Source organism: Morone saxatilis, unplaced genomic scaffold (assembly GCF_004916995.1).
Source record: "Morone saxatilis isolate NCDOM2014 unplaced genomic scaffold, NCSU_SB_2.0 Contig3, whole genome shotgun sequence".
Lineage (NCBI taxonomy): Eukaryota > Metazoa > Chordata > Actinopteri > Moronidae > Morone > Morone saxatilis.
The window spans coordinates 14677731-14688834 of NW_023339873.1; the positions used below are offsets into that span (position 1 = coordinate 14677731).

At 42.3% G+C, this 11104-nt stretch overlaps 1 protein-coding gene across 1 annotated transcript; it reads right to left on the reverse strand.

Annotated features, from left to right (window-relative positions):
• Positions 1–1169: 1169 nt before the first annotated feature.
• Positions 1170–10242, reverse strand: LOC118336764 (thrombospondin-1-like). The gene is made up of 22 exons (XM_035673463.1): positions 10053–10242; positions 9880–9963; positions 8998–9557; positions 8757–8835; positions 8535–8624; positions 8318–8427; positions 7861–7986; positions 7329–7419; positions 7041–7211; positions 6770–6946; positions 6491–6664; positions 6123–6403; positions 5821–6039; positions 5609–5716; positions 5016–5175; positions 4787–4905; positions 4167–4401; positions 3807–4034; positions 3438–3709; positions 3238–3335; positions 2995–3134; positions 1170–2902 (listed from the first exon to the last, which is right to left on the reverse strand). The coding sequence occupies exons 2-22, from the start codon at positions 9938–9940 to the stop codon at positions 2895–2897; spliced, it is 3507 nt and encodes a 1168-aa protein (XP_035529356.1). The 5' UTR covers positions 9941–9963; positions 10053–10242; the 3' UTR covers positions 1170–2894.
• Between the last annotated feature and the right edge of the window lie 862 nt (positions 10243–11104).

An 11104-nucleotide genomic window follows, 5' to 3' on the forward strand; every position in this document is an offset into this window, starting at 1 on the left:
GTATGGGAGATTTGCAAAGCTGTTGACATGGTTCCTATTCGATCCTGCTTGCACAGTGTGAGTTAGCTAGTCTGCACCTGGCTGACCTCTCTCCTGGCACTGGACACCTACGGGCCTGTTCGTCTCACTCTTCGCCTCACCCACACATTCTGACCCCGTCTAAACACTAGGAATTATCTGACATTCCTCTGGACTGAAAACACGTCGGCCAGGTAAGCCTCCAAGGTCAAACCCTAACGAGAGCTCTGCTATCAGTGAAACCTGCCACACTATCTGTCCAGGAATCTTAACAGACTCAGCACACGCAAACACTTTTCAGACTGACCGCACTAGATTAGACTGATTTTTTTACTAATTCCATACATTTGGGATAATTTCATAGATAGATATGCAGCATGTGTAGCATTTTTGTCCATTTTACAAATACCATGTGTAATTCACACAATATATTTATATATTTTAAGTAGGGGATGACTCAGTATACCGCTTATGTGGGGTAATGGAAACACAGTGAGCTCACTATGGTAAGAATGAGGTCACTTCTAATGTAAAGAGACCTGCGGCATACTGAGACTGTCTGGATTTTCTGGAACGGGCCTCTCTAGTGCCTTAGATTACAGCTCTTTCTGGCCCTGTGAAAGATCTCAATTCTGTTTACTGATAATGTACTGCAGTGTCTTACTGCTCAACAGTCAGCAAGCTGCAGGCTTACTCTGTGGACCTCATCTACTTTGACACGTTTTATTGAGACATTTTTATGAAAACTATGGAATTTCAATGCACATTCCTGCTGGCAAGAGTGGACCACAGCTATAACTTAAGTTCACTTCCCCAGTTCAGTGCAAAATTCCTTATGTCTGCCTCTCATGTGGAAGGTGGAAGGAGATGCCTGTGTAATGTGTAATTAGATCTGTATGGATGTGCTATTTAAGTGGGTTATACTTCATGTTGAGTTTTCATGCTGTTGACTCCCGAGGATACTCCCTTTCTCTAAGGCTTCACTAGACTCAACTAATGGATTCCAGTCGCTTGACACGGCATGGCTCGATTCCCTTTGCTTTTTCTATGGAGAAGACCTCAATCAAAGGAGATATGAAGTCCAAAAATCTCTGAGAAAAAAGGCGGAGTATTTCATTGTTGCCCAAAAAGACACCAACTGACCAAGGTACTTTTTTTCCATGAAGTGTTTATTGTTCACTTGACATTACAAAATACCAGGTTGGAATATAAACAGCACTTTAGGTAGAAACTATAGTACAAAGTTTATATAAAAGCTCCACTAATAATTAAAAAAAAAAGACATACAAAAACCAAAATAACAAAGACATCCTCATGTCAGTGTGCAAATAAGTTTATACAGACAGAAACGCTTCCATATGAGGCTACGCTTCTAGATAAATTATTTAAATAGCATATATCTACACAATGAAATACCCTCAACATACAACAAACATAATAATTTATCAAAAAATGCACAGGAAACACATATAGCACAACATAGTCAAGACAACATTTCTTTAATCCTTTACGTTCCTGTTTGGGCTTCTTTCGCTACAAAAATATCTTATATACAGCATATAAATGATACTAAATTCTTGCTTAAAAAAAAAAAATAAGCCAACCAATTTATACTCTGTTGGTAAGACAAGTGATTTTTGTGTATTGCTGGCCCCAATACAAAAAGAATTAATGAGGTAATATTTGTACATAAAGGGTTTCTTTTGATTTCCCCTTGTCAGAAATGTACACACAAGCTCAGGCACACCAGTCATGCACACTGTGCAAAAGCAGAATATTCAGAGATACTGTGTAAATGATGTTGGGTTTTTTTTCCATTTAGGTCAAATGTAATGCTGTATCTTGCCATTAGCGGATACTTATTGTTGTTAATTAGAATAGGTTGCTGACCACATTTTAAGATGGCAAGATACAGAGATGAGCAAGAATGAAAGCCTCTGTGATGAATAAGTAAATACAAACAGCCATACTTACAATAGTTTACTCGTGAAGGAAATAGACTGGCCCTTGCTGTTTACGTCCCTTGACACTTTCAGTAAAAATTAGAGATATTAACATAATATTTGCTAATAATTACTGTTCCAAAGCAGTGTTCAGTGTGCCTGCTTTGGGGCCCTGTGCTGTCCTGAATTTTGTGCTCTCCTCGTTTCTTCTAGTGCTCTTTCCTGAGAAGACGATTGTTTTGGGCCAGCCCTAAGCCTCGGCTAAATACAAGACCTCATATATGGTCTGCATGATAGTGGGTTGAGGGGTCATTAAGAGAAATCAAAACAAAAGAATTAATGCGGTTGTCTTCATAACTATGCTTGTTGGGTGGCACACATGCACAAACACACAAACAACATTCACTCTCTTTGATAGTAACAGTCCGTCCATACTGTCCATGGTCCCTCAACAGTTCCTTCAAGGGGTATATTTACCCCAGCCTAAGAAAGTTCTCTCCTCGCCTTCTTCATGCTGACACAAGTATCTTTGAGTCCACAGCAGATGTATATTAATGCTCAAAAAAATTAAAAAATTATTAAAAACATGGAACACTCTTCCCTTTGGTCCCTCATCCACAGAGGAATACCGCCAACCAACAACAGTTCAGGTGTGCAAAGCAATAAAATGTGCCCCCCCTTCAATGCAGATCAGAGCAATAAAGTGAGGGCCAATTTCTTCTGAGCAGAGCTGCGCTCATAATTTGAGTTTGGTGCAGTGGTGCATTGAACTTTCATTTGGCTTAATGTCCTGAGGTCAGTATACCTCACTTGCTCGTCATTCCTCCAATGTGCATTTCTCAAAAGAAAAAGTTAAAGAGATATCGATCCAGGTCTCGTGTTATATATTCATACTGACAAGACCCATTCTGTCTGGAAGGCTCTGTGGTCCAATTATGTATCTGAAAGAAATGAAAGAAAACACGTCACAAATAAAGTCTATGGTGATAAAGCTATTCTTTTTAAAATATCAAACCATCACTTATGTGCTTACCTCTGCATTCATATTTGAGGTCTGAGAAGTAAACCATCTCCTGAGAGAAAACGTACAAGCCTAGTCGCCCACCAGCATACGTCTTGTCATAGATGTTTCCAGAATCAGCCATGATTCTCTTACCTTCATACATGACCACTCTGAAAAAAGAAAATGTAATTGCATGAGCTCACTGGCATTTCATTTAAATGATGCAGATTTGTAATGGAATGAAAGAGCAGAGCAGAGAGGTTTTGAACTCACCTAATAAGTCCATTCTTGGGTCTGTGGGTCAGATGCCATCTGTAGGCAGTGAAGTCTTTCCAGCCAATGTTCTTAGGGTCGTGCCACAGAGTGCGAACCTGAAAGGGATATTAATATTATTATTATTATATTGCAATGTTTAAAATAAGAAAATTATGTTAAATTATATCTGAGCCCTGAGTCAATGAATCTGCTCTCACCTGTCCTGGGGTGTCTCCGGTGTGCCACAGGGCGTTCCTCAGATGCTCACCAGGTCCAGTAGTGGAGTTGACTACTTTGATTGACAGGCCAGAGTAGCCTTGAGCTCTTGTGGGTGTGTGGGACCAGTAGGTCTGCGTGATCTGTTTCCACATCACTGTGTAGAAGCGCGAGCTAGACTGGTAGCCAAACACAAACCCAGCGTAGTCGTCATCTCTGTCCGTGTTGATGAAGAACGTTCCACTGAAATCCACTGCACTAAACTCATCATAACCTTAATTAGATAGAAGATAAGAGAAGGTTTAGAATTGGTTCACTAATATTTTGTGTCCATGCACCTACAGTGAGATGTCTGTTTCTTTATTACGTACCAACAGCAATGCCAGGATCACAGTTGACAGTCTGCACCAACTCCTTGCCCTGATGCCGGACCACCCAGTTGGGATCAATCTGGGATGTGCCCTTGGGGTCCAGAGGAACCATTTGGAATCTGCGGAAGTCTGTTTCACTAATGGCAAAGTTTTCCGGGCACACATCATGGATGTCCAGAACATTGTCTTGGTCAAAATCATCTTTGCACACATCACCACGGCCATCACCTGTGAGGAAAATATACATGGTCTCAAAGATGGAAAACTGTGGACAAGGAGCTTTAAAACTAAACCATACAAAATAATGTATATAGCCAAATAAGGCACCAATCTTTCAGAAGACAAGATTGAGAGACTCACCATCAGAGTCCACCTGATCAGGGTTAAAGGCCAGCCTACAGTTGTCTTTGTCATCAGGAATGCCATCGTTGTCATCATCATGGTCGCAGGCGTCACCCTTGCCATCCTTGTCGTGGTCTGCCTGGTTGGCGTTGGGTATGTAGGGGCAGTTGTCCAAGTTGTTCTGGTGACCGTCCTCGTCAATGTCCTGATTGTTGTCGCACTTGTCTCCTATGCGATCTGAGTCAGAGTCGATCTGTAGGACAACAGAATTCCTTTAAGATGAGATTTCCCAAAGACCGACTCTCACACTATAAGACTCTTGTCTTCACTTCAAATGTCTCCCTTCACTGTTTTTCACCAGCCTCAGTATAACAGAGATGCTACTCAGGATGTGAATTAAATGTAGCCCCTTGTTTTCAGGCATGCAAGCAATGTCCCTTCAGACAAGTGAATAGAGAGGAGAAGAGGGAGCATTGTATTCTTTTTCCTCAAAGCTGTCACATTCCTCTCTTTCATTTAAGCAGGTGCAATTTGTGGCCTTGATACTGTGTCCACAGGGAGCTTCTGCATAGTTACATGACAGATCCACCTATGTTACCCAGGACGGCTTCTAATAGAAAAATAAGATCTGACGTTACCTGATCGGGGTTGTGCTCCAGAGGGCAGTTGTCACAATGGTCTCCCACCCCGTCCCTGTCAGTATCTCTCTGGTCCACGTTGTAAACATATGGGCAATTGTCGTTCTCGTTCAGAATGCCTGTTGAGTCAAAACATACTTGTCTTAGCCTTCAGGACTGTGCAAATGCTTTGTAAGGCTAAGGAAAGACATTAAAGATAGCTGGAGAGAAAATTGGAGAAATCCCTTACCATCACCATCAATGTCAACAGCACAAGCATCACCCTCTCCGTTGTTGTCAGTGTCGGTTTGGTCAGTGTTAGCCTCGAACACACAGTTGTCACAACGGTCACCAACATCATCTCTGTCTGCGTCATACTGAGCAGGGTTGTACACTTTTGGGCAGTTGTCCTAAATTTATAGAGAAATACAAAAGCAACAATTAAATGACTAAAATGGGTCATTACTCAAAGAAATATTATTTTAGAGGAACAAACTCTGCTTTTCAAGCCTTGTTTTTTCTCTGACTTTTACAGGAATGTGATATTCCACTGCAAGCAAGCTGGTAATTTTTACCACAGCATTTTTCTTGCCCAACTTTCCAAATCCACACTAAGAATTATGGGCAATAAGCCACCTCGTCTCAATTCTGGCTTTATGCTGAAATTATATTACACTAGTCCAATGCTGCTTGCTTTCCACTCTGACTCTCTGGGGAAAGCACACAAACATAGAGACTTTACATTCCAATTGCCCAAAGGAAGGATGGCTACTGCTGATTGCTATGTTTGGTCTCTGAGGAAAGCGCAGTTTGGGGCTAAAATAAGCTGCTGTTATGACTCACCCTATCATCGGGGATCCCATCATTGTCATCATCATGGTCACATTCATCACCCAGGCCATCTTTGTCATGATCTTCCTGGCCAGAGTTGGGGAGGTTGGGGCAGTTATCCTATAAGGAACAAAGGAGTGGTTAAGGAGGCAATCATCACGATAATAGAGTCCAGATGGGTAATAATGGCCTTTTGTATTTCTGTTCATGTGGGGTCTGGCTACCTTCTTGCAGTGGTAGGTGGCGTTCTCCACACACACCAGGTTAGTGTTTGGCCATCCATCCAGGTCACTGTCCTCTCCGCAAATACGGCCATTACCGGCATACCCTGGCCTGCACTCGCAGCGGTACATGGACTCGGAGTAAACACCCAAGTAGATGCAGTTTGCATTTTTATGGCAGTCGTGGCTACCATCCTGGCAGGGGTTACGGGGTTTGCAAACCTAAAGAAAATGACAGAGAATTAAAACAATGCAAGCAACTAGTTTACTAACCACAAGCATAGTGAGTAAGTAATAACTCAAACCTGTTTTTTAGCAGTTGCCTGTTCCACTCCTCTTCCAAAGGGCTGAGAACCGGAGAAACGTGCGGGGCAGGGCAGACAGTTGTAACCGGGCTCAGTGTTCTCACAGCGATGGATTCCGTTATGTGTATGGCAAGCATCAGGGACCTCTTTACACTCATCAATGTCGTTGCAGGTGATACCGTTCCCAGTGTAGCCTAGTGGACACTTGCCACACCTGAAAGAGCCATCAGGGAAGCTGGTGCACTTTGTGCCGGGGAAGCATGGGCTGGAGAGACAACCATCTGTAGAGAAAAATAATTCATAATTAAAACAATCTGTTGCGAGAAATTATTTCTTTCTTTAATGTGTGTCAAATCTTAAATGCTTACCAATAGGGCAGGCCTGTTTGTTGCACACTTGAGACATAGTACCATCACCAACACAGTCCTTTCCTCCATATTTGGGGACAGGGTCAGAGCAGAGACGTTTGCGGGACTGGATTCCTCCACCACAAGTAACAGTGCAGGTGTCCCATGGTGACCAAGGTCCCCAACCTCCATCGACTAAGAAGTATCATAAAAACAACATTCAGTATGTTTCCCTGAATTCATACACCTAACACACTTTATACTTTAAACTATACTTTAAACCATTGAAGTTTAACTCACTAGGACAAGGTGTTTTTTGGCAGATTTCAGTTTGACGTCCTTCTCCCTGGCAGTCACTGCCACCCATCTGGGGTGTGGGGGAGTTGCAGAGGCGTATGCGGGTGATGACCCCCTCACCACAGGTCACAGAGCATGAAGACCAGGGAGACCAGTGGCTCCAACCACCATCCTGTTTGACTGTGAGCAATACATACACAATTAATTCCTCATGCTCTTAAACTGAGAATATTTCTTATCACAATGGCTGATTTAAGAATGCTGAGTGACTTACAGCGTTTGTCACATTCCTGGGGGTAGCAGTCACGGGTCTGGACAGAGGTGCCCTCACAGTTGCTGTTGATGCGGTCGCAGGAGCGTCCGCGCTGCTGGATGCCTCGACCACAAGTCACCGAACAATGGGTCCATTCAGACCAGGGAGACCAACCGTCCTCGTCAAAGGTTGCTGCAGGGGTAAAAAAGATAAAGTATGGGGATTGTTACCTTGTGGAAAAGATATAGAAAAATATAGAAAATCTGATTAAAGTAATGAAAGGTGCAGCAGATTCAAAAAGAAACTTACGACAGCGAGGGCAGCACTCTCCGTCGGGCACGGTGGCGTTAGCACATGGGATCAGGGGGCAGGAGATTTTGCGACACACAGTAGCAGATCTCTGGATAGAGGAACGATCAAATCAGTACAAGAATAATGAGTGAGCTAACTGCTTGACTGGCTACTGGTACTGTTCCAAGCCTAATTGCTATATTTCATGATGGAGTGATCTTTATCAGGGATATGACACTCCTGTTGTGTTGATAGAAAATATAATCCTCACTAACACTCTCCCACTAACGCCTAACTAATTACACAATACATGAACAACCTTCAAGAGATGTTGCTGGAGGGGAAAAAGGCCCCATGCTGCTTTGTTGATACTTGAGAAGAAGTGTTGATGGCTTTCAGACAGAAGCAATGTGATTATGAAGGGAGGTGCTAACATAAACACTATTATCACTTCACTACAGCAGGGATATAGGAAACAGAGCGACGTCTTTCCTCAGCTGATTCCTGACATGTTTAAAGGTTGCATTCCAGCAGGTGTGATGACACTTACCTGGCAGGTGCACTCGGTGCAGCCGTCCACGGTCCATTCGTCTCTGTCCTTGTACACGATGCCCTTGTGGATGCATATTCCACTGTGGATGTTAATTTCATTCATCAGCGGAGCTCTCTCCTGAGACTGGGGGGGAGAAGAGAGAGAGAGAAAGGGGTGCTCAGGATGGAGGATGGAAAACTTTCACTTTGCCAAAGTTCCAGTACAAATGAATCACTGACCGACACTGTGATTAAGACATTGCTTGACTCTAGCGAAGCAGTGCAAATGCAACCGATGGCCAAACATATTTGTGTATTCACATGGGACTCATTAAGAACCTGGCCATGGATTGCCATTACAACGACAAGTGGCTACGCACTGGGAATGCGCTAACTGGAAGCAGAGTGAAAGACATAGAGGAAAAGAGAGAGTGAATGATGACAAAGAGCAGACCCTGATGGCCCTTGGAGCTTACCACTCTGTGGAGCTCATTCGACAGCTGTTTAACAACCACACCGAGTCCCTTGAGCTCCTTGAATATGCTGGCGATGTCCTCGCAAGAGAAGCCGCAGACAGACTGCAGATCTGAATATTGGAGAGAAGAGCCCAATAAATTCACCTCTTAAAGTTTAGACTGGACAGTAGAACAGAGAAACAAACTTGTCTCTCTCTTTGGGGAGGAGAGTGCTCACCTTTGGCTTTGTGGCCCATGTAATCAGTCCTAATGGCAGGGCTGGAGCCGTTGACCGGGTTTTCCAGGGTCATGACATCAGTTAAGGCAGCTGCCGGGTGGGAAAGAGGAGAGAAAATAAATACATTTCTGTTCACTGGAGAACAATGTGGTAGTCCAAACACACTTGTGTATTATGCAGATCCACTCAGTCAAGGGCAATTGATGTATTTTTCAGACTTACCTCCATTCTGGCATCCCTTATTTCTCTGTATGGCATCGAGAGTGGTCCCAAAGACAAAGCGCACATTCTGAAGCACTCCCTGAGGGACAATAAATTCCAGTTAAGAGACACTCTATGAAACATTTGTTTTCTTACATCAGTTATTATGTGAGCACGAAATGTGGTGCACTTAATATTATTTTTCATCATAAGACAGTAATTGGTTTTCCATCTGAGCTAAAAAAAAAACTATAGATCTTACCATGAATCTGTCCTTCACAGCTCCCTTTCCAATCCTGAGCCTGGCAATGTCTGCCACCTCCTGGGTCAGCACTTTATGGATTGGCAAATCCATCTCTGATACATTGATCTCCTCACAGCCGACAAAAAGCTGCACACGGTCATCCTGAACAAACAATGTGATGTTCTTCCAGTGCCCAGTGGCCAAATTTGTTTCCTCAATGCCCACGACCTGCTGCTGATCCATGGTGGAGAGGACCACATCCAGAGTGTTTGCCTTCCCATTGGAAATGATCTCGAAAATGGGTCCCGATCCATCATTCTTCTCAATGGTCAAAATGCTGCCCCTGGTTTTCTTGAACTGCTTCAGGTTCACCAGGAGGAGGAAGCCCCGCTCAGCCTGGATGGAGTCGAGGAGGTCCCTGAGGGAGCTGTCGGGGACCGGGGGGATCAGGTCTGGGTTCAGGATTTTGTATGCAGGGCTGTAAGGATCTGCGCCTTTGACCAAACTCACTCCGTTTTGTCTCTTGCTTACCCGGGCGAGATCAAATAAGTCATACACACTGTTATCATCCCGGCTCTCTGCGGTCAAAGAAAAGAAAAGCATTGTTCAGCTTTTTCTCTCATAATGACAGTGTGCATGAAAATGCATAAAAACAAAAAACCCCAAAAGTAATGAGATAAAGTATATTTACTAGAACTATAATTACAGCCTGAACAGCAAAACATTATAAGATTATAACTGTTTTTACAGAATATTATTAAAACATGAGATGAGTGTGATGTATAACTTGAATACCACAGTTACAGTTAATGTCCCATAGAAATTATTATTTTAAACATGGATCAACTTCTAACGTTTTTACAGGTAAAAACACTGTTAATGAATATTTTCCATTCTTACCTGCCAGTATTGCGCCTTCACAAGTCCAAAGCATCAACAGCAGAAAGATGCCACACAACATGATCTCCAAATCTCAAGGGATCTCTGTTAAGGATGACAAACACTCCGTTAATGGACACATATAAGCTTCATTTTTATCATTAATAAATACGGAATAAAAACAGTCTACAAACCTTTTAAATGAAAATTCAAGAAAAAAAGATTCAAAAAAAGAGGGAAAAAGTCCTTGCGTCTCCGATTATGTATCCCGTGTCTCTTCCTTTACAAGCTCTTCAGTGTTGGGTCGATAGTTGAAAAGTCTCTATGAGCTCCTGTCCGGCATTTATTCCGGTGCTTGGACTTATTCTTCTGACTTATCCTGCCGATACAACCGCTATTTAAATAACCAGAGGACATCCTGAGGTCTCCTCTGGACCAATGGGGTGGCCGCAGGAGAGAGGGGGCGGACTTATCGTCTTACCTCACAGCCAGTCAGAGCGATATCCGCGACGCACACACAGAGGGGGAAAAATGCATTCCTGAGTTTCCATCACCGGACAAATATTTCATACACGCACCCGAGCCAAGACTTGGTCGTTTCCGGTCAAATAAAAGTTTAATTATTCGTCAAATGATCTTAATTTTATAAAACTGTCATTTTCTCAAACAAAAGAGAAAAAAAAGTAATATAGATTTATTTTTAATATGATCCAAAATAAGTAATGGGCCAATTAATTCAGTACACTGGTAATACAAAACCAGTTACGGGTAGATTTAAAAGTCATATAAAACATAAAATTATATTCCATAGCCTACACTCGTGTATTAATTCCAGCTCATATTTATGACATACAGCAAGCTTTTACTGGTTTATGATGTGTTTCTCATTTTGTCATCCCCGCTCTGGCCGCCAGGGGACTGTGATGTAGTAATGAATGGAAGTGTGAAGTGGTCTGAATCAGAAGTGGGCTATAAGTCTCTGGGTTTCTTTATACCTACACAGTATAAAAAATTACAATTTATGAATTTCCATTTCAAGCTTGTTTTTTTAAACCTGAAAAGTATTTCTTAAATAAAAATACTAAATATATTCAAAACATTGTAATCTTGTAATTGTATTATAAATGTCAAAGGTAGACTTCAAAGACAAGACAAATAATGAGAGGGAACGAATGTTTGGGATATTTTTTAAATCTAAAAATATAACATCTAATCAATATAATCCATATAGATAGATAGATAGATA